Genomic DNA, 24,118 nt, shown 5'->3' on the forward strand with positions numbered 1-24,118 from the left:
ACTCCCTAGGCAGAGATAGAACAGGCTCTGCTCATTGCTACGAACAAGTGTCCCTGCGTTTGAATATAAATGACCTTGTGTGCTGTTTAAAACTTTGACAGCGGCTCTACTACTAGCGAGGTGGCTTGGCCTCAGCCTAATCGTATATTATGGGTAGCAGCATTAAAAAAGCGGCTGCATTCCAGCAGTTATAGCATATTATGGCATTTCATGTTCTGTTGCTATGGTATTGACCTGCTGTGGAAGTGACGTTACAGGAGGCTGATCATAATCAGAGCCTCCTGTCTTACCATAAAATTTAGCTGTATCTTGGGGTCCTGCGTGTTGTAGGTCATATAAGGATCCATGGATATCAGAATTGCAGGGCTAACATCACCCTTTGTATACTGGAGAACTTTTGCAATATTAATTAGCATGAATTTGGTCTCGCTTGCTTGTCTGATGCCTTTATGCTAGTCAAGGAAAATGTTATGGATTTCCCTGTAGCCTCTAATTCCAGGATCTTTCTCTGGTGAAATAAATGTGGATTTTGTTTGATAAGTGCTTAGGATCTGAATTAAGTTTCTTCATCTGTTAGGTAGCTATGCTATAATATTCATAGGTGTGTAGCACTGGCCGTTATTTCCATGACATCGTAGCGCATTCTTAAGTGAGTTGAACTCTGAATCATGGCGAAGAGTCACATTGAGCTTGATCGTTGTATATGAGAAACATTCAAGGCCTCAACCTTGATTTGGGTCTTGGCCTTTTTTCTGTTTCATCTTGATTGGCTCATTTGTTTTCTTTTTTGCCTCTTTTGTTTGAGTGAAAGACAGCTTTTTAGGTCTGTCACTGCTCTCTGACAACCCAACAGGGAGATCTTACTATGACTCTTGTCCTCTATTTTTTCAGTTTTACACGAGCACCTTTCCAGTTTCTGACCATAGCCGTTCCATATTAGCTAGGTTGATGTTGAAGCTGGGTTTCATTTTTTTGTTTTTCAGAAATGTAATTTGTCTGTAGAGTTCATTGATGATATTGAATTATTTATAGCAGGAATACTACTGCTATTAATATGTATGGCCAGATGTACGAGGGGTTTTAGCTTTCACAAATCCTTCGAATCGGTAGAGTTTTAAAACCCTGTTTATTAAATACTAAACATATATAGTGAAACAACAACCTTTTCAGAATCGCTAAATGTGTTTACAAATGAATACTGAATTGATATTTTGGAGGGGCATGTTCTGGGCCTCCCTTCCAATCATCGATTTATTACCCTGTGCATCAATGTTTTCCAACTGTAATTCAGAAAGTTGGGGGGGTAACCCATTCGCAACTTTGTGAATTAAAAAAAATAGAAACTTTTCTGATAAAGACTTTTACCCTCAAATTTTCATCTTGTGAATATTTCTCAAGTGCCACACTGGATCCGTAAACTTTAAAACAATTCCCTCTCATGTTGGTAGGTGATGTTGTGCGGCTCCGCATTAGCTTCGCCCTGCCTCATATGTGACATCAGTGTCCCTATTTGTGCACCACCTCTACATGCTGATGTCAGTTCTTTTCTTTTTGTGCCTTCCAACATAGATCCGGAACTGGCAGCGCAGTTTTCTTGCAGCCTTATTTTCCCTTACGATAATCACTCTAGTTTCTCAAGTGTGCAGATATGGGCCCTAAATGACAGGTTTCAAGCTGTGTCGTGACCTTCACTGACGTATGTCAGTGACAGACATTGATGATGTCTGCCTCTGGTGCTGCCGCACTTCACATGATTCTGAGTTGTGTTCTTGCTGCGCAAAGATGAATTGTAAGACCATCCACAACCATACTGCCAAGTTAGCCATTGCTAAACTCCGTCCAAAGAAGCGGACTCAGGTGAGGGCGAAAACATGGATGCGTTGTCATTGCTAGGTGTTCTAAATTCACGTTACAGAGTTTTGATAGCTTCAAGAGATCCCACAAAAAGTCAAAACGGGGATCTCCTTTGCCCTACCACTGACACTATTCAGAGTCATGCGACAAGTACCTGTAGACTCCAGCAGTGTTTCTGCTTCCACTTCCCCTTGGGCGGACAAACGCCGTCAGCTTTGAGAGGCTGCAGAGAAAATCATTGGTACCTGCTGAAGCTCCTTTGCAACCCAAGAATCTGGGGTGACTGCCTATCAGGACTATGTCTGCAAATCCGTCCCCGATGCCAAATGCACCTTATAATCTCCACTTGAGGTCAGGGCCTTCCTTAAGCACTGCACCACCGACTCCAACCTTGGCGCAATGTCCAATGTCGCTCTTGGCGCTGTGACAGACGCCACTGGCTCAAAGGAACTGACATCACTGACGTGGGATTCGAATCCGATAGAGCAGTCAGATTTCTGAAGCTCTGTCCCTACCCTCTAGATCATGGCAGCACTCACAATCCAACCCAGCCATGTTTCACCAATATGATGATGATAATGTTGACTGTGGGGATGATGTATTTGAGGAAGAAAACCTATTGAAGACCTTCAGGATACTAGTGGTCTGTATACATCACCAGACATTTGGTTATCTTTCCCAAACTCAGCCATGGCTATAGAAGATTCCACCTCCTTTGCCATCTAAAACAATGCATGCAAGAGGGCAACATGAATGTCCTCACTGAGGTTCTGAACCCATCTCAAACCAATGAAGAACCTCTATTGCCCTTTAATTAGGCACTCATTGACATCCTGGTGGGGACCTGGACAAAACTGGGCTCTTGCCCCCCGTGGATAGGGAAGTGGCAAGGTGATACAGGCCTGCTCTTGAGGCCCTGGATTTCCTCCTTCAGCACACCACCTCGTAGAGCTTAGTACTGCAGGCTTCAAACAGCTGCCAGAAACCCAATGCCGTCTCTACAACCCCACCAGAACGCAAATCCAATAGAATAGAAACATTTGCAAAACAAATATTTTCCAATGCCAGTCTCACCATTAGGTCTGTCAACACCTCATGATTCCTGGATGGGTACTCACATATTTTGTGGGACTTTGTGGTGTATATCTCGCAAACTGTCCCAGAAGACATCAAAATGACCTCACAGCTTCCTATTTTTGATGGCCAAGACACGGCAAAGTACACAGCACGTTAAGGTCTAGACACTACTGACTGCCTGGATATGGCAGTCGGAACCAGCGTTGTACTGCAGCGCCACACATTCGCTCCACAGGCTCTCCTCAGAAGTCCAAAAATCCCTACCTTACATGACCTTTAATAGATCTATACAGTTTGGGTTGAAGTCTTATTCTGCCTTGGAAAGATTTAAAGAGAATAAGGACATCGCCTGCTTTCCAGGCCTGGCTCAGCCTGCTCATCAGTTCCCCCACAATGGCACCCCTTTCGAGGAATCAGTTGCGGGTTCCCGCAAAGGAAACAACACAATGTGCCTCATCAGCAACAAGTCTTGCTTTCCTTTCGGGTGGCATGCCAACAGCGTTTAGGGGTAACAAACTCCCCAAACTCCATCACCCACTTTGAAGCTACCACAAGCCACTCTAAATCTTGGCGGCACACGATCATCCGGGAGACTATTGACCAACCCCTCCCCCCAGGATGGCAGATCATCATGTCAGACCAATGGCTTCTCCAGATCATCAAACAAGGACACTCCCTACCCTTTCTATCCTAAACTACAGGCATGCTGTCTGTACCTCAGCACGTCCCAGAGGACCACTTGCCCGTACTCCATGGAGAAGTTCAAGCTCTCTTGGTCAAGGGGGCAATCAAGAAGGTGCTGGTGTTGGAAATCGGGACGTGTTGTTACTCCTGTTACTTTCTGGTGCAATGCCCTAGGCCTTCGTCCTATCCTGGATCTTTGCCTTCTGGAAGTACAAGTTCAGAAAGCTCACACTGGGCCAAATCCGGTCTACCCTGGATCCAGGATACTGGAAGGTACTGCTGGACTTGTAAGACACCTTCTGTTTCAGGTAAGCTACAAGCACTTTCAGTTCTCTGTGCTCTCTTTTGGCCTTACCAGCATACATCAGGTGAGCACCAAGGTGATTGTGGTGATCGCAGCTTCCCATACCTTGACGACTGGCTACTCATGGGAGGCTCTTCCCAAAGAGTTGTAGGTAACCTCCAGATGATGGACGGTCTGCTGACATTGTTGGGCTTCTTCTACAATGTGCCAAAGTCACACCTGACTCCTATACAACATCTCCCTTTCATTAGAGCTATCCTGGATACAGTTCTCTTCGAGCAATCCCCCTGCCTCAGCAAGTCTGGGACAATTGAGCTATGATTCTGATGTTTCAACCTGTAACCCAGACCTCAAGGAAAGCAACTTTGAGACTTCTGGGCCTCTTATCCTCCTCCGTCCTATGTGTGGACCACACCAGGTGGCAGATGCACTATCTGCAGTGGAATCTGAAGTATTGGTGACCTCCACATCAAAGAGACCTATCAAATTTCATCCAGGTGTTGAAGGAGACTGCAGAAAATCTGTAGTGGTGGCAGCTCAACTGCAATTGGACCAGCGGCAGACCCCTCTCCCTACCCCACCTAGAGATAATGTTCATGAAGGATCCATCATTGCTGGATTGGGGAGGCCATCTGGGAGAGGTGGAGATTAGAGGATTCTGGCTCCAGCGGAAGCTTGCCTTCACATAAACCTGCTGAAACTGCAAGCAATTCCCTTGGCACTGAAGGCGTTCCTCCCAACCATCAAGGAGAAACGGTTGCAGATTCTCACAGACACCATAACTGCATCCCTGTAAGTGGCTGAAAGCTCAGGGCATCTCCCTGACTGTACAGCACCTGGCAGAATCTTTAAATTGCCAGGGTGGGCAAACTCGGCTGACGTTGCCCAGTGAATCACGAATGGCGGCTACAGTCAGATGCATCATAGGGCTTTATCTGTTCGCCACTGTAGAGAATTGCATTGTCCAGAGGTTTGCGCATTGGAGTTTCCAAGGCACTCCTCCCTAGGAGATGCCTTCCGCTGCACAGGGGGTTGGGACATCTGTACACCGTTCTGTTCATCCCTCTCCTGCCAAGGGTACTAAAAAGATCCAGATAGACCAAGTCATCCTAGTGGTTCCTGAGTGGGCGAGGAAAGTGGACTAACCTGGCCATCTGACCATGAGCATTTAGCCTCCAATCCGGCTGCACTTTCGGGAGGACCTCCTCTTGCAACAACAGGGCTAAGTCTTGTATCCAAGCCTGCACAGTCTACATCTCCATGCAGGGAGATTGAGTGCTGACAGTTGATGGCATTTGATCTTCTTCCCGAAGTAGTTGGTGTCATATTGGCCATGAGGTGCTGGTTGGTATTCTTCCCGAAACATGCAACCCCTGAATGCGCAGTTATCGGATCTTCACCTGTTCTATTTGTCATTAGCCCAGCAAGGCCTTGCTGTGGCAACAGTTAAAGATTATCTCTTGGTCTTTTTGGCCTTCTTATGTTTACCTGAACAGCCACCCCTCTTCAAGGCAACTGTTGGGATGCATTTTTTGAAGGGGCTGGATCATATGTTTCAGCCAACACAATTTATTATGCCACAGTGGTACCTTAATGTGGTACTCACCTACTTGCTGTGCACCCCCTTTAAACATTTGTTCTCTTTGTCTTCTAACCATAAAGACAGCATTCCTCATCGCCATTACTTCGACCAGGTGAGTGAGTGAACTCCAGTCATTGTCCATGGTGCCCGTCAATATACATCTTTCTTCCTGGACAAATAAGTCCTGTGGACAAAGTGGCATTCCTGTCCAAGGTAGCCATGTCCTTCCACAGAAGGCAATCCATCACCTTGTTGGCTTTCTATGCACTTCCTCCTCCCTCCATGGAGGAAGAATGACCTCAGTGCCTTGACCCTAAAAGTGCCCTTTGATTCTATGTGGAATGAACCAGAGACTACCGACAGTATGACCAACTTTTTATCTCTTTCTCTGGGATTAGGAAAGGCAAAGCCGTGCAGAAGAGGACCATCTCAAGATAGATTGTGCTATGCATGAATACCTGCTATGACCTAGGCAAAAAGCAGCCCCAGAAAGCTTGCACGTTCATTTCACCAGAGTGATGGCTACTTCCATTACTACCACTGGTGCTTGATTTTCCAGTTCTGGACTATTTCCAGGCTGTGCGTAGGATTCGATTCAGAGCATTGTTGCCTGGATAGCAAAGTCTGGCTGGACTGGCCCATCACCAATTCCGTCCTTCAGGATTTCCTGATTTGAGCCATTCGACAGACCCACCACCGGAGGAGGTGTACTACTTTGGTATATATTCACAAGGGAAGCAATTTGTATCAGAAGAAAAAGTTACTTACCTTCGATAACACATTTTCTAGGAGAGACTCTATCTAACTGCAGATTCCTCACTGACCCACACTCCTTTCATTTATGTGTAATCAACTCATTAAGTCTTTTTTATAAGATACCAAATCTAAGAAGATCGTCACACTGTTCAAACTGATTTCCATGGCTCCATGCCCAAAGCTGCAGAAGGAGATCAGAAAGTGACATCAGCACACAGCGGGGCCCTGACATAACACCGGAGGTGGGACAGAACCGCACAATCCACCTTACAACGCTCGAGGGAATTGCTTTAAAATTTCCTGATCCAGTCTGGCGCCTGGGGACAATTCACAAGGTGAAGAATTTGCGGTTTGATAAAGCTTGTACCAGAAAAGGCATTATTGAAGATAAGTAACTTTTTCGTTTGGAAGAAGATAGTGTTCTAGGGGTCCACTGCCAATTCTCAAACAAGATTTTTTTTTAAACACAGCCCCATTTTTTTTTTTAAAGAACCCAGGCCGCATATAAAAAAAGAAAAAGTTTGTTTTATTTAAAGGCGATCACAGACAAGGTGGTCTTCTGAATATAGCAGGCCGCCAACCCTATGCTGCCCATCAGCCAGAGTAAGTTGCAGTTTTGCGACCTACCTCATGAATGTTTTAAAAAATATATTTTTATTGGCATTTCAGTAATACAAATTTCCAAATAATGCTCGGAATCTGTGCATATCATGATGTAATCCAATGACACTTGGTTTCATTTTACCCCCTCACACCACCACACCCCGCCCCTTGCTCTGGTCCTTTCGTATCGTCACAGTTTAGAAGCCTCAAAGTTTTATAGAGCATCCACCTTAGTCAATTTTTTCAATTCAATTCAAAAAAACTTTATTTCGGTCAATATGACCTCAAAAGTACAGATACGATACACATTGATACATAAAAAGATACATCAAAAATCTATTACATATGTTTAAAAGAGTACTCCCCTCAGCCTGTTCACTCCTCTGAGCTACCTCATGAATGTTAATGAGGTTGGTGAGATTGCAACCCACTCCAATTCTTTATTTTTTGCATATACATAGATCTGTTTTCCTAAAAAGGTAGTGGTCGCAAACACGTTTGCATGGAAATTGCGACCGCTTTATGCAACCATGTTATTGCTACATCTGGTCCTAGGTTTCTTGCATACTGATTCTGCCATGGTCTTGACTTTAATGGTAGATTACTGTATTAAGGCTTCTACATAGGCAAATTGATCTTTAGAGTCTGTGCCGAATTGCATGCTCGATGACCTCTTATGTTTGTAAAGTGATTTTGAAGGAACCTGAATTACAGGGATATGGTATGACATAGACATTATACCTAGAGTTAGGGTCTCCTGAAATCACACCATTTTGAAGCTTGAATTAGTTTAATGGTGAGTTACAGCACTGGTCTAGTATTGTTTAGCAATCAGATATAGCCATCTAACTTGTTTTTTCCCCCAAGCTCCTGGCTGTAAACATTTGAAGGAATGTATGTTCTCATGTGTTAGGATAATATCTGATGACCTTCTCGAGTGCCAATCGTTTTGTTAAATACCTTTTTGTGCTCAGTTATTCTCAGGTATTTTGTACTCTAATTCCACCTCTTAATTTAATATCCTCAAGCTAACGCTTGTGTGAGCTGCCACAACTCAGCTTCATCTGAGTGCAGCATTGTATAACGACCAAGTTTCTATTTGTTTGCAGCATTTAGGAGATGTGATTTACATTCTAGGCATAATATTTGACAGTTAGATATTGTGAGGCAAAAGTACTCCTTGGCACTCACCCTCATTGACGTTGATTTGTATTTTTCTTATTTTGGTATTTCTGAATGTGTGTCATTACTGTTATGTCTTAAGTAGCACCTTCCTTCTCTTTTCTAGGAAATCCATCCCTTACAGAAGCAATGAACTTCTAAACAAATTAAAAGCGGCAGGTGTTGGTGAAAGGCCAGTAATATGGGTATCGCACAGTATGGGTGGTAAGACACAGCATTTATTTATTTATATTTCTTCTTTGGACTTTTGCATTACCTTGGCACTGGGAATGTTTTTTTTTTTTGCAGTTTATATAGTGCGAACTTGACCCGAAGCTATCAAACAGCTTTACATGTTCACCAGTTGCATTACAGACGGGCACATTCATTTTAGGCATGGGGAGATTACGTGATTTGCCCAGAATCACAGGATGCTTGAGCATCCCCGCCGAGACTCAAACCTGGTTCCCCATCTTCAAAGTCAGCCGCTCTAGCCGTTAAGCCACATCCTCTCCCAAGAAGGACACTTGATGTACATTTTAACACTAATTGGTGATATCTGATGTATAATGCTTGTTCATTGCATCTTTATACATACACACAGTTGGATATTGACACAAAACAATCAATCAATAAATGAAAATCATCCAGACTTTAGAAGCAGCAGTGGAAATGGCATATGTATTTTTGTCTGATTCCTAAATCAAGAAGTTTGGAGTATTTTTATATTACCCCTCTCTTGTGTCCTAAGTAATCCTTGCACCATCATTTTTCTAGACCTTCTAGCTGCATTAAACACACTGGACAATAATGTTCTCAAAAGATTACAACATCTGCATACTTCGACAGAACAGTGTTGAAATGGCTTGCTTTTTTCCTGCAAAGTTGCTCTTTCTAAGGCAAAGTGTTCCCCTCTTTTCCATAACCATCAACATCACATGTGGGGTCAGCAGGGTTCTGCTCTGTTACCCACACGCGTCAACTGCTATAAAGCTCCATTGACCAACCTATTTGACACTCGAAAATAAGTCACCACATATACCTTCCCCTTTCTGTTTGACAGCAAAAATATTTTTTAAGCGCAGGCAATGATCCTACGGACCACTGTCTGCCCTTAAAAAATGAAAAGAAAACTTTAATTTTTTTCTTTTAAATACATAAATACATCCAGTTTTCCTTTATGGAAAACAGGCTGCATTTGGAAAAAAAGATGTTGCTTTATTCAAAAAGCAAACCCAGACATGGTGGTCTGCTGTCCCCAGCCAGCCACCATGCCTGTGATTGTAGCCATTTCCCAATGGGTCACAAATTGCGACCTGCCTCATAAATATTGATGAGACCGGTCATTTACGACCCCATTGGGAATCACTAAATGTGTCTGAGACACATTAGTACATTCCATTGTGCGAGTAGCAATTTCAACCTGTAAAATGGTATGGTCATACATCTGGGCCCAAGTCTGTTACTAGGCGGCCCTGTCCCGTTAGTCATTTAAAGGATGTTTTATCATTATTTGCATGAATGCGAATTGTGATTAGCTCAAATGTGATTCGATTTATTATAGGTTTGCTCTTAACTGTATGGCCACATTGTGATATATGTTCTTGTTTGTGAATATCCATGACATAATGTTTAAACATATTTCAAAACATAAGCAAGGAAAGTAAGCAAGTAGCAAGATCTTTCCTTTGAGAAACCCCACGCACTTTTCATTAGGGATAAAGGAGCTAATTTGGTCCGCCTGTCCTATTTATAGATTTGCACCATTTGGGTGGGGATTATTTTGCCGAAAGGGCATCCATGTCTTGGGGGCGGGCTGGCAGTGTTTTTGCTCTGCAGCAACAAATCTCCACAGTGGGTATTTATTCCTGCAAAACAAAATGCGGCTGGCCCTGTCGCACAAGTTTTCTTTCTGCACTGGGAGGCAATTGAGGATTTTGTTCCTGCCAATCCCTTCGTGGCAGAGCTGAGAAGGACCCCATTGGGAGGCATGCTTTTCTTACACAGTAAAGGTAGTGGACCTTTGGTGAATCAGCCAGTGGTTAGTTGGTGGTTCCTCACCAAAATAAGTTGGAAGAACTGTCGCTATATGGCTGATCTCCCATCCTGCCAAACCTACAATTATCCTCTGTGAGGTTTGTGAAAATAAAATACTACTCCTCTTTTAAAAAAATAAATAAAATGAAAATGCTGTTGGATTTCATATGAACTAGGAAATCCTTTGAACAGATTTCTTCCTCGGTGTTGCTGCGAAGGTAGTGCAAATGTTCCCAAATCCACGTTTGGACATAGAACAGATATTTTATAATCCATTTTTTAGGAGGAGCTAAGGGTTTATCTGGATGAAAACATTTATGTCAGAACTTCTGATAGTCGTTTTGTCCCAAGGGATCTGTTTGTGTTTGGTTCTCTCTTGTATTTTGGACTGTTGCATAGTGTGGGATATTCCTTCCCCACATCTTATTTATGCACATACATTCAATGTAAAACCTCATCGGTGGCTTTTTGGTAGCATGTTCAATTGTCTGAGTTGCACTTCTTTTTTGTGAACACGAAGATCCTCATTTATAGTTTGGAGAAACAGGATCTCCCCCATAAATGTGAAGGGGTTACACTTACCCAAAGTCAGGGCTTTTCTGTCCCATTTAGTGGTGTGGAACTACTAGGTTTTTGCTGGTGGAGCGTTTGCCAACTCAGACGGTGGAATCCTGTGACCTGGCAGCCGGTCTGCCACTCGGCTGCGAAGTTATAATGGCACATGCCTCGCCCGTTTTAGGGTGGGCATCCGTCACTGATCATTCTTGCCCAGAAACAACATTAAGAATACAACCATCCTAGGCAGGAAAACAGACAGAGGTAAACGACTGTGACTCTCAGAGTGGAAACCCATTGCACGTCAGGGCTATTTATTGGTCTATGGAGAAAACTCCTCGGTTGCAACAACATGGCGTCTCGCTTGGCATTCATCTTCGCTGCATTTCTGGCGAAGACATATTCACTCTGTCAGAAGGTATCTTTACATATCTTACCGTAGTTGGTTGTTTGGTGTTGACAAAAAAATATATGGCCCTAAGAAGAATGCAGCAGGCTTGTTGGAGACATGGCCAACCAACAAGCACGGTTGTGCCTATGGCGGGGCCGCTACATTGCTTTCATTCTGTGTTGTGCAAAAGTGCTTTAACTTACTCAACAAGTACAGTACAAGAATCTTTTTAACGAGTAACTTGTAACTCATGTGTAATGTAGGTGAGACAAAATGTATAATCCTTACTGACAGGACTGTACCATATTTCTATGCTTCTGTAATTCACTGATTTACAGTTCCATATGATGTCGTATTTTATCTTTAATTTTATGACTATTTTAGGATCACTGGGTCTGATTTTGCTTTAATGTTGGCACATTTTCCATTACCTTATCAAGGGGCTCTGGTTTGTTGACTGACAGATATGGGGCAGTGGCTACTAGTCACCATCTCTGCAAACTGTTCTTGGAATGCCCCTATGTATCCACCAGGAGACTGGCAGAAAGCTCCATTAGAGGCACCCAGAATGGATGTAATTTCGTTCTTACTTGGAGTGAGTGATTAAACAGTACTGGTTTAGGCTTCTAAAGGTTCTTGAAATGCAGGCTCTGCTCAGGAGGAGGCCTATTGAGGAACTGGATTCAATTAAGCTTTGTCACCCCTCTGAACCATGCGCAGGTACTGATCAGGAACAAAGCTCCGACACTTGCCTGAATACCATAAAGAGACTGCTGGTTAAAGCAGCGCGACAGATTGCTGTGCAGGACTGTTTTTTGTAGGGGCCTGGATGGAGGCATCTCTCAGACTGGATAATAGCGCCCTTCACCTACATGTTAAGGACCAGGGGGTTGGGCAGCATGACATTTCTCCTAGCAAGGAAGCACATTTACATTTTATCCTTTAAGATGGGGTTCTTAATGTTGGTACTGTGGCAGAGTATTAGGCACCAGACAGAGGTGATTGCTTCACGAAGATGATTACTGTTAGACCTCCTTAATATACTGCGTAATAGACTATTGAGTTTGGAAGAGGTAGCTGTTGCTTGCTTAGTGAAAGAAGTAGTTTTGCTTGCTGGACGCTATTATTGACTTTAACAACAACCTCATTTATTTATTTTTAACAACCAACTTAATTGAAAGTTTTGCAGGAAGACACATAGCATCACAAAACATCATGTATACAGCAATCCAGTGAGACATAGCAGCATTCTGGCGTAGAGATAGTGAATCATATTGACAAACCATAGTAGCGACACCACTTCCCCCACACCCGCACGTGTTTGAGGACAGCCACGGGCCATAAAGATGGGTTTCTCTTGGTGTGTACACCAGGCCACCCCCTACGCCAGCACTAAATCGTCGGTGGTGCATGTTGCCTCCAGTTGTGCGCCACATCTCTTTTGGCAGCCTGGTAGGCTACCCCTAGAAAGATACGCTCTGCCCTCGGACCTCCAAAATCCTACACCAACCCCAACAATACTTTATGGTGGGTCAGCTCTAGAGGGTGCCCCAGGACATTGGAGAGTATCCGTCTCACTCCCTTCCAGAAGGGGCACAGCGCAGGGGCGTTACACGGGCCCCCGCATCCCCCGCAGTGCGGGGGGCCCCGAGCTGCAGGGGGGCCCCTCAGCACTGTACTCATGCCGGAGACCTCTGGATTAAATCTGGAGCAGGGGCCCCTCAGTGTACCTTGCAGGGGGGCCCCTTCAACTTTCGTTACGCCACTGGCACAGCGCTGGGCATTCCCATGGACAGCCTCGTTTTAGAGATTATACTAGTTATTTAGTATTCTAAAAATAAATAGAAATGATTCCCTTTTTTAAAGCTGACAGTCTTAACAGGATAGTTATAGAAACCATTTACAAGGTTAAAATTTGTTTTTTAAAGTGTATGAGTAACATTTTAGGTTTCAGTCTTTTTAAGTGTAACAAGACAGGGCTGCCCCCTTTCTCCCCTTCTTTTCAATCTGTACATTGAGCCTTTTGCTCAAGTTTTACGAGAGGAAGTTAATATTCCCTCTTTTAAATACGAGGGGTGGGAAAGGAGGGTAGCCATGTATGCGGATGACATCCTTATATTTACAGTAGACCCGGTCTTGGCATTTCCAACCGTAATTAAGCGCGCAGAAGAATTCGGGCGGATTTCCGGATACGAGATAAATGCAAGCAAAACCGAAATAATGGTGTGGAATATAAATAATATACATCTTGAGGTGACGTCCTCAATGAGATATCTCGGTATCCGCATCGCTCAAGAAGTTGGGAATATAGCGCAAATTAACCTGGAACGAGTCTTTAAAGACTGTCAAAAAAAATTGAAAGCATGGTCCTACCGTCCACTATCTATATTGGGTAGAATCAATTTAGTGAAAATGGCTATCCTTCCTAGGTTTACTTTCATCTGTAATACCATTCCCCTTGCTTTCGACCCTAAACAAATAGATAAATTTCAGCGGGAAATCAATTCTTTTATTTGGAAGTATAAGGCTACTAGATTGGCATGGAAGAAATTGCGAAGGAGGAGGGAAAAGGGTGGGTTGGCATTACCCGACCTGCAGTATTACGCTTGGGCCTTCCAATTATCTTACTCTAGAATGCTTCTTAAATCAGCATCCAACTCTTCGATAGGATTAATGTTTCGAGCTATGTTAGCTGGGGCGGAATTACCTTCTCAGGGATTTATGTTTAAGTTTGGAGACCAAAAGTTTTTTAAGAAAGTTAAATTACAGTCTCTTCAATCTATGGCAAGACTCTGGGTCCAGATTAAAAAGAAAATTGGGTTGTCTTATTTTTCAAACTATGCCCCGGTGTGGGACTCCCCGGGTTTACCAATGTGTTTGAGGGATGGGTTGGCGTCCCCTTTGAAACATGCCGGAATTGTAAGGTGGGGAGAGATGTTGGTAAACGACGCATTGGTGACATGGGATGAACTACGGGTCAAGGTTGGCCCCGGGCTATCGAGATTTAAATATTTGCAGCTTGATAGTTGGGCCCGGGCTCTCGGTAGTAAAGCTGTCCCGCTGGGTAAATTTAGCAACCTGGAACAACAGCTTGTGGTAAGGCAGGCGGGCGGTAAAGAGGTGGCTTTTTGGTATTGGAGTATTTTGGAGGAGGTGGATGGATATTTTAACCTCCCTGACCAACTATGGGGGGAGGAGATGGGGCGACAGTGTGAGCAATTATGGCTTACTTCATTTACTCTCTTACATAGATTAGTTAAACCTGCTTGGCTAAGGCGCAACCACCTTTTCACCGTTCACCGTGCATACCTCTCTCCTTTACGACTATCAGCATTTCTGCCAGGAAAGAGATGTAACAAGTGCAACCTCCTCGATGCTTCAGATACACACATGTTTAAGGATTGCCCTTCTATCTGTACTTTCTGGGAGAAAATAAAGGAGACGTTGGACTCTATACTCAATTTTTCTGTGCCCATTACCCTGCCATTAGTTATTTTCGGCATTGACGAAAATATTTTGGACCAGGCAAGATCCTTTCTTTTTTATGCCATTCTCCTGGCAAGGCGTCAAATATGCAGGTTTTGGGCAGACGCCACTGTCCCATCACATGGCGATTGGTTGACATCCTTATACAATACATCCAAGTTGGACCTGGCCAGATGCGTTAATAAAAAAAATGTGGCTTTCTGGGACTTTTTGTTAAACTGGAAATAGGAGCACCGGGGGTTTTTTTTTTTTCCCCCGGGTCCTATGATTATGCCTATTTTACTCCATGGATCTTGAACGCTGGTCTCACTGTTCAATGATTCGCCCCATCAGGCTGAAAGTTTCCTTGACGGAGTAATCAAGCTAATTAGCTTCCCTCATTGTGGACTTATCTTCCACCATTCTGTGAATTGTATCCTGGAATGCGAGCTAACCCGAGAACCTGAGCTGTTCTTCCAGCTTGCGACATACTAGGTGGCTGGTGATTCCTATAAGAGGGTAATTGGCAAATGAGGACAAAAAAAAAAAAGCTGACAGTCTTAACAGGAAAGTTATAGAAACCATTTACAAGGTTAAAATTTGTTTTTTAAAGTGTATGAGTAACATTTTAGGTTTCAGTCTTTTTAAGTGTAACTTCTCTTGAAGGTAAGCAAGTACTGTTGTGTGGTTACCTGCTACAACCCCCTTTCATCTGATTCACTCTTGCAGCTCCTTAGCCCTCCATCAATTTTTGAACCATTATATATGTCCTCTGAACTTTAACCCAGCAGATTAACACCACAGCGAAGAAAATAAGAAACATAATTAAGTAGGACAGAACCAGGAAAGGCGTGAAAGGCTAAAGTGGGTCATGCAGGAAGAGAAAGAACACTTTCAACTAAATCACTACCTTTGCAAAACAAATGCCACCTATTCTTTCTGAAAACCATGCCAGATCCAGTCGTACGTCCTAAGGAGAATCAAGAGGTGCAACCCAAAGATAGAGCTTACAAAACCTATATGCAGAAATAAGGTAGCGGACTAAAGCCCCTACTGAAAAGATTGCACACTTCCCTCTTTGAAAAGACGAAAAAGTGATAATTGTGCAACACCTTACATTTTGCTGGATTACATTCTGCTACCATAATATCGAAAGGTAGGCACCTGATGTTGTTGCCACCAGCGTTGTGTTTGCTCATAGTAGTCTAGACAAATGTATATTCATCTATATACCCCCAGGAACCACACACCAAACCTCGGCATCGTACTGAACTCCTCGCTCACAATAGACCGCCAGATAAACACTGTCTCCTTGGGCTGCTTCAGCACTCTTCACCTGCTTTGAAAGACCTTCTGATGAATCCCCACAAAATCCAGGAAAACAGTTACTCATGCCCTCATCAGCAGCAGACTCGACTACGGCAACGCACTCTATGCCAGCGTCACTCAGAAGACTCCAAAATGTCCAGAATGCCACAGCAAGACTAATCCTCAACATCTTCCGGCGCAGCCACATCACTCAACATCTTGGCTCCCTGTCAACAGAAGAATAACCTTCAAACTCCTCACCCACGTATACAAGACCCTTCACAACGCCGGACCCGCATTTCTGAATCACTGCCTCACATTCCACTTACCCAACAGACACAACCGCTCCGCCCAGCTTTCCCCAGCTACTGTCCCGCAAGACCAGAACCGGAGGAATGTCCTTCTCCTACCAAGCCTCCAAGACATGGAACACCCTGCCCATCCACGTCAGGAAATCACTCTCGCTGGCGCAATTCAGGGAGGACCTCAAGATCTGGCTCTTCGGATGAATTCAGCACTTGGTCTGATTCGCTGCCCCCTCCCTCCAGCATCTTGAGGCCTTCACGGGTGGGTAGCCACGCTTTACAAACCCTGATTGATTGATTGATGTATCCACGCCTGTAGAAACGACCCCAAAACTGCTCTACCAAAGATGGGTTTCTGGAGCTCCAGGTCTGAAAGTACAACCCCAGTGGTAACACTGTCCAAAGTCACAGCTCCGTTTGAAGCTTCAGTCACTGTGTCCCCTCCACCACATCATAAGGGGCCAGTTGGTCCAAGAAAAAGGAGTTAATCACCAGGTGTTTCTGGATTAAGCACTTGGGATGCCCAAAATACAGACGTTGGCCGCTCTTCATCCATTTTCCAGCCTTCATCTTGACTAATATTACCATTGCTCCAAGCACCATGCCTCTAAACTTCTTATGCTACTTCACATGCTCCACAACACCTCCAGCCTTACTTTCTAGACAACATCTTTGGTCTCAAGCAATTTTGCCTTTGGTTCCACCTCTGTGACCTTGGTTTTCAGCCATTCCTCCACAGCAGAGGTGTTTTTATACATTCTCTGATTATTTATTGATTTATTTTTATGCCCAGGGCACCCATTATTTCTTTCTACCATATGACTGGGTCTCTCACCACCACGCCTTCACTCTGTTCATCTGAATATGGTCTTTTTTGTCTGGGTAAAAACAGTCCTGGTTAGTATTCCTTCGCTCTGTAACCACCATCACTCCAGTGCGTTCCTCCTTGCGTCTTTCATTGAGCGGCAGGGCTACTTGAGCTTCTGTTGGCAATTGCAGCACCTCTGCCAACCCGAGCTGTTCCCTGAGCAAGGAAGCACCCAAACAGACTTTCGATTGAAATAGAGTTTTCCTTCTGGGGACTGGGATAGCATATTGAACACCAGCTGTTTCAGCTGAAAAGCTCATAACTTCTGGAAAAAATAATCAGCTTCCATCTTTGGAAAACTAAACTTCCAATGTGTCTGCCCATTTTTCAACTATATATGCTTGTTTGCAGGTCTCCTGGTGAAAAAGATGCTGTTGGATGCTTCACGGAACCCAGAAATGAAAGATCTTGTTAAGAATACCAGAGGAGTCCTTTTTTACAGCGTGCCTCACCTCGGGTCCAGGCTTGCCGAGTACTCGGTCAGTGCCAGATATCTCCTCTTCCCATCCGTAGAAGTCAAAGAACTAAGCAAAGGTATGCCCTCCTTCTAACTTCTTTTTGATTCTTTACAGGTTTATATAGTGCGAGCTAGACCCGAAGAAATCGGTATCAGAGCGCTTTACATGAGCACCAGTTTCGTTACAGATGGACACATTCATTAGGTCTCGCCTGACCCAGCGCATGCGCTGGTCTGGCGAGACTTATTGAGAGGGCTCCAAAAAGTGCTATCAGGCCAGCCTAGAGCTACAGTGCATGTGCGTGGGCACGCGCGCCACTTTTACCGCAAGTACTTTAACTTTAGCGGCCGCACGGCTGCTTTGATGTTTGATCGCTATCATGATCACTTTCACGGCCGCTTGGCATAGCCAATAGATCTCGCTTTTGGCACCTTATAAGTGTTTAGTTATGCAACTGTTGCATGGCTAAACACTTATAAGGTCCCAAAGGCGAGACCTATTGGCTATGCCAATGCTTGTTTTTGTTAGGCACGGGGTGATTAAGTGATTGCCCAGAATCACAGGATGTTGAGCGTCGTTGCCGAGATTATCTAATTACTGTCTTTTCAGTGCTGCCTTGCTGCTCCTTGAAAAGTGACATTTCAAGTCTATCGGAGCAGTGGTTGTATTTAGGAATCAATTATTGCATTTCTAGCTCACATCGCACAAGGCAAATTCTGATGAAAACAATTTACCTTCCCCTGGTAGTAACCTTTTCTACACAAATCAGTTTCATTGTTAGTTTTATTTGGTCATTTCATCAAAAAATATACCTCATTTACCAAAACTATTGACAAAATAACACATACTTCAAAGGGTCTAACTTTTTTTGTACCTGACATTTCAGGATTGGGCAATTGTGTATTCTGCTCCTTGTGTAGAGACAGAGCACTTTGGTATTGTTGGCAAATGGTGATTAGGGCTTTGGCTGTTGTGTAGGTAAATGTTATCCTGAAATCTCATGTTGCTAAGTTGTAGGGCATCAAGGGTCGACCTTTGAGAGGTCTGACTCTCTCTTTTTCCAATAATGATGGCCGTAGCTGGTTTGGAGGGGCACTTTGAAAAGTCGATACGTCCAATATTCAAGTGTTTGCGGTTCTATTACAAGCACATTGCTCTTTCTTGTGGCTAGAATTGCTGCAGTTTTCGGTGCTTTATTCCAAGATGGCAAAACTTCTTCCAGTCACCATATAAAAATGAAACAAAGGTCATCAAGGTGTTTGATGCTTTATTCGTGTGCTTTTGACCGCTCATTTCTTCTAGACTTATCAGAATGAATGTAAAGAAGAATCGTGTATTATGGAACACTGCAACGATGGGACATGAATGCTCTTGAACTACTAGAAGTCAAGACGTCTACGTTTGATTGTGTGCTGTTAAAAATTTTGTTGTATTTTCCTTTGATATCCATGTTTCTAAGTGGGTAAAAATTCAACAGAATTGTGTGTATCTCTGTCCAGGGTGAAAGTGAATTAAAGAGTCAGTATTACAAGGACCAGAAGTATGTACAGACAGGGTAAAGCGATGGATAGTTGTCAAGGAGTATCTCACAAGGACTTGTAATGAAGTGATGATGAAGGGGGCGAGAAGTAGACTGATATGCAGCAGTAAAGAGAAGTAGCTCACACTCATCCAGGGGAATCAAGTTTTAGATAAGTTGAGAGCAGTAGACATTGGGCCCACAGGTTTGGAAATGGAAGAGGCTAAGCCATTGAAGGTATCGTAGAGTGGTATGCAGTGAAGTGAGTCAAATGAATCATCAGGCATGCGGAAGCGACAGAGGACCCAAGCATGTGTCATGCACAACAGAGAGCAGACATTTTAGACATACAGCAGTATGAAGTTTTACATTTCTGAAATGTGAAGTTTCAGGAGCAGTTGTGTGGAGATTTGAAAGTGGTCAGGAGAGAAACTATCAGACGCACTGATGGGGCAGGCAGGACAAGGCTTTGAATATGTGAGAGGCATTCATGCATCGTATGTGCAGCAGAAGTAGGAATCAATGACCTGGGAAGGTTGGTGACTTCAGACATACTGCTATGACAGGCAGACTAGGCTTTAGACACACAGCGTGTTGCAAAAAAATAGGGTAAGAAGTTGTATGACAATCTGATAATGTATTGGACATGTACAGGTAGATAAGGTCGTCGAATTGGATGCATGAGCAAAGGCGGTATCAGACATGTGGAAATGCCAGCAGCAGACAAATGGAGGACTGAGGAGAAGATTGTACTTGCATATGTTGATGTGTGGGTGAAAAAATACATGTAGATAGGAGTGGGGTGGAGCAATAATTCAAACATTGTTGGTTCTTGAAATATTTGTAACTAGGAGAAGTGAGGCAGAGATCTCTGGCACACAAGATGGCTGGGAGATGCATCCATCAGTCATATCGAAAGTCTCAGGATGGGTGAAGCTAGTTCAGGTATCATGGAGCAAAAAGGTATTAGACATTTGGCCTAATGAAGGTGGAAAAGATTTGTATGTTCAGTGGTTTAAGTCTTACTCATTGGGTTGGGGAGGAGACATTGTACACCTGAAAAGCAGGGATGGGCATATCGAGAGGAGTTGTGGTACTTGGTAAATAAAGCAGCCATATAAGGGGAGTGGGAGGAGGCAGTCAGAGTATGGGGATGGGGCGTTATGGCATGCAAATGGGCTGTGACTGACATTGGTGCAGATCTGTGAGGAGCAGCTGAGCTAGGAGGAGCAAGCATACAGGAGCTACTCTGTGAGGACGAGAGAAGAGCTGAACTACCATATAATGGAATTAATAGGAAGGGTTGAACTAATTAGGAAGGCGAGAGAACTGAATTCTGGGCTAGAAAAGGTGTAGCTACACAATGTACTGAAAGAGGATGGATTCAGATTTCAAGAATGAAGGAGGGTGGATTGAACTAAGGGTGTGAAGGTACAATCTCAAAAAGTCACACAATAAAAGTGAGAGTGTAAGAATGTATGTTCAAAGTAAAACTAAGCGAGGTTTGAGGACTGAACAACCCGGGAGAGGTGAAATTACATTTTTAGTAACAGATGCTGAATGTATGATGAGGCAAAAAGAGAAGCTTAGCTAAAGGAGCTGGCAGGGAGAGTACTTTCCTTTTGGTGGAGGAGGGAGCAAATATACATCAGTGCAAGGAGCAAGAAAAGCAACTGGAGGGTGCAGCAAGGGAGATGACACCAAAATAAAGTTTGAAGGGAGCAACGTGAAGAGAGCAGCCAGATATATTGAGAGGAATAGGAGGACATAAATATGGGAATCTGAAAGTAGTGTATGGGTACTGAGAACATACACTGTCTTTAGGAGAGCAGCCAAGGGTGGAATGTTGAGATGTCACACTTGCTGTGGGTGTGGAAGGAGGAGAACATCAGACATGCTAGCCATGAAGGGGCTGAAAGCACAAATTAATATATTTATGAGATGTAGGGTGAGAAATAATGTTTTGAAATTCTTTAGGTGCATTGGGGACGAAAACAACTTTTAACATCTTTTTTTGGCATACTTTTTTCTGTCTAACGTTATTTATCCTCTCAAAGAGAATGCATTTTAAACTATGTGATGATTTCATGTTCTTTAAACTAAGTAACTGTAGCCATGTTGTGTAACTTTGTACGGTAACTGAAACCCGAGGTGTCGGGTAAAGGACCTAGTCATTGGTTAGGGATAGGGCATCCAATCAGTGAGATCCGGAAATGCCTTCAGGAAAGAAAAGTTTATTTCTTGAGTCCCCTCACTCACCAGGGTTTTCCCACGGTGACATGCTTCATCATAGGGGCCATCTCAGCTCTCTACGAGCTGAGTCGTGCTGCGACTTGCGAGTTTTATGTAGGAACACTTATGTGGAAGACTATGTGTAGTGCAAAGAGTGTGGTGGAGTGGACTAAAGTGAGTTAAAAATACCTTGCTAGTGGGCGAAAATACTTTATTGTTGCTCCTAGATTGGTATGTCTAAAATGGGGTGTGATACAAGGAAAACTAACTATAATGGGTTAGAGATTCTATGTATACATCAACATGTTTTGAGCCTACCCCAAGCTCTTCGTCAGGACCACACAGGGACCAGCCCTGTGTATGCCACTCCTAATCAGCCTAAATATGGTAATAAAGATATTAAACAAATTAAATGAACGCTGCAACTAAAAAAGCATGCGTTATTTATATACATGCGATCAAAACTTTTATCACGTAGTATGTCTACTGAAGCATAATTGTGCTTCATGGACCGTGGGGGTCAAGGGATCTCTGAATCCAATTTTTCAGTTGAGAACTCCTCGCAGGTAAATACCTATTTGTCTCCCCACCGGACCGCATCTTATGAGATGTAGGGTGAGAAATAATGTTTTGAAATTATTTAGGTGCATTGGGGACGAAAACTACTTTTAACATCTTTTTTGGCATACTTTTTTCTGTCTAACGTTATTTATCCTCTCAAAGAGAATGCTTTTTAAACTATGTGATGATTTCATGTTCTTTAAACTAAATAACTGTGGCCATGTTGGGTATCTTTGTAGCCATAGGAACACCATCTGTTCTTTTCACCCCTGTTGACAATTTAGACCTCTCACCCCATAGAAGGATCTTATACAGGAACATCAAGAGCGTAATAACTTTGTAGTATCATATTTATTTTGTTCTGGCATGTTGCTTGTAGAGATTCCTCTTTTTTTACTGAATGATTTATTTGTTTGGCCTTATGTTTGACTGGTACCGTTTGGGTTTTCACTTTGTCATAAATGGGGAGCCCTCGGTCTTGCGCCATACATCTGAACCCATATCAGACTCTTACTTTAGCTGCAGGCCTGCTTTCGACTGTTGTAAAGAACTTCCCATAAAGACAGGAGTGAGAACCTGGCTAGATGCTCAGTAGGCTGTAGCTTAGTTTATAAAATGCCCAGTATCAGAATGATACAAGTCAAATGGCTTCCTTGAGGGGTTGCTTGATTCACTCATCAGGTGTACCCCAGGTCAAGCTCAAATGCTAAACTCCACCTGAGGTACTAGTGAGGTGGAGGGGCAGAATAACCACAATTCATTTAAAACACTTTAGGTCTAGACTTGCGTATTTATATGATGTAAATTAATTTAGTAAGCAACATTAAAAAGTTCTAAGAATATAATGGTAAAAATAAATTCTAACCGTTTTACCTTTGAATGGGTTGGAGTGCCTGATTATATGGAAGTGAGTGCTGACTGATAGTTCTATAGCGCAGGTAAGCACTGAAATGCTATGAGAGATATGGGTAATTTCAGTGGTACTGGGGTAATGCGAGAATCCAGATTTATAAGCAAATATGTGTGCCTTATTGCAGGAGGTGGAGCGTGGAAGGGAAAGATACCTTGAGTTTTTATCTTTGGGTTGGATAAAAAATCTTCAAGAGGAAGCAGAATATAGGCACTGGTTGAGCGGAGTGGTACCATCTCAGACTGTCTTTGCAAGAGCTCCCAGTAAAATAAAACTGGACATGCTGAAAAGCGCAAGCTGGGTAACTTGGGATGACCAGTCTCAAAGAAAGGTTGGTTGATCCCTTTGGTGGTTTTCTCTTGTTGGCCATTTGTTTCTGCAGTTGCAGGGCTTAGACCTGTCCAAGTGCTGTTGTTTGCAGATGCAATGCTAAGCAAGGCTGCAAGAGGATGGGTTGGGCGAGGGAAGCTTTGCAGTCTGCAGGTCAGATATTGTCACGAAGGTTAGAGTAGAGGAAGAAGGAAAGGAGGCAGAGAAAGATTACTTCTTGACCAGTATGATTATTGAAACTTCATTCGGCTTCTTATGATTTGAATGATTCTTTAGAAACAACAGTCTGTCTGGTGGGATTTCATCATTGCAAGCTGGGCTTTGCAGATTTGGGCAGACTGGTTACTCTATCACAAACAGGATGGATATCCCGTCCGCTGTATTACAAGTCCATTTCATCATTTGGTACTTGTAATACAGAAGACGAGATATCCGTCACATATGTGACAGAGTAACTAGGCCTCCAAACTCTAAATCTGGCCCTTCGTCTCATAAGCAGCATTAGTTGAACAATTCTTTGGAGCGGTTTGTGAGATGACCAAGTTTAATAGCTTTTATCTTAACACCAGAGGAAATGAGCCAAATCTAGCTTCTTCTGTCTTTGGGTTGTGTTTGGGGGATGAGGAGGAAAGGTTAGTGTGGAGTGTCTTGGAATAAAGTTTCTAGGCGATGAAGTATGGAGTTTTTGTATCCTTCTGTGGCCATTAGTTACATTGATCCATTGATTAATTTCTCCAGCCAAAAGCTCAAACAGCTAGACTAGTGTCTGTCAGAAGGATTTGCTTTGAATCTGTCTCCGTAGTAGTAACTGATTTCGCCTTATCCTTGCTTTGCTGATACTTGTCCCTGATTTATGGTTTTGGCTGCAATATTTGGATTTCACCTTACTTAGATTTTGTCATGGATATTGGACATGGAATCAACTTAAGTAGGCCTTTTTATTTTTTATATTTCCTGCACAGTCGCATTTTGCTTGAATTATTTTCTCAAACCTCTGTCCTTCCTTAAACTGATTATCTCTTGATAACACCGTCAGGGGTTAACAGTAGGTGAAGCCGCTCAATAAGTTTGATAATTACATTTGTGTGTATCTGATTCAAGTGATTCTATTGTTCGACACATCACTTGTTTATATAAGTCCTCATTGCATTTTACTGT

General features: G+C 43.3%; 1 protein-coding gene across 4 annotated transcripts in view; it reads left to right on the top strand.

The window, feature by feature from the left end:
• SERAC1 (serine active site containing 1) overlaps window positions 1-24,118 on the top strand; it is a 401,166-nt gene that overhangs the window by 356,470 nt on the left and 20,578 nt on the right. For all 4 annotated transcript variants that reach the window (XM_085612157.1, XM_085612159.1, XM_085612160.1 and 1 more), the window contains exons 14-15: window positions 8,149-8,246; window positions 17,302-17,484. In XM_085612157.1, coding sequence (XP_085468283.1) covers window positions 8,149-8,246; window positions 17,302-17,484 — 281 coding nt within the window. The remainder of the gene's footprint in view (window positions 1-8,148; window positions 8,247-17,301; window positions 17,485-24,118) is intronic.

Source organism: Triturus cristatus, chromosome 6, assembly GCF_964204655.1.
Source record: "Triturus cristatus chromosome 6, aTriCri1.1, whole genome shotgun sequence".
Lineage (NCBI taxonomy): Eukaryota > Metazoa > Chordata > Amphibia > Caudata > Salamandridae > Triturus > Triturus cristatus.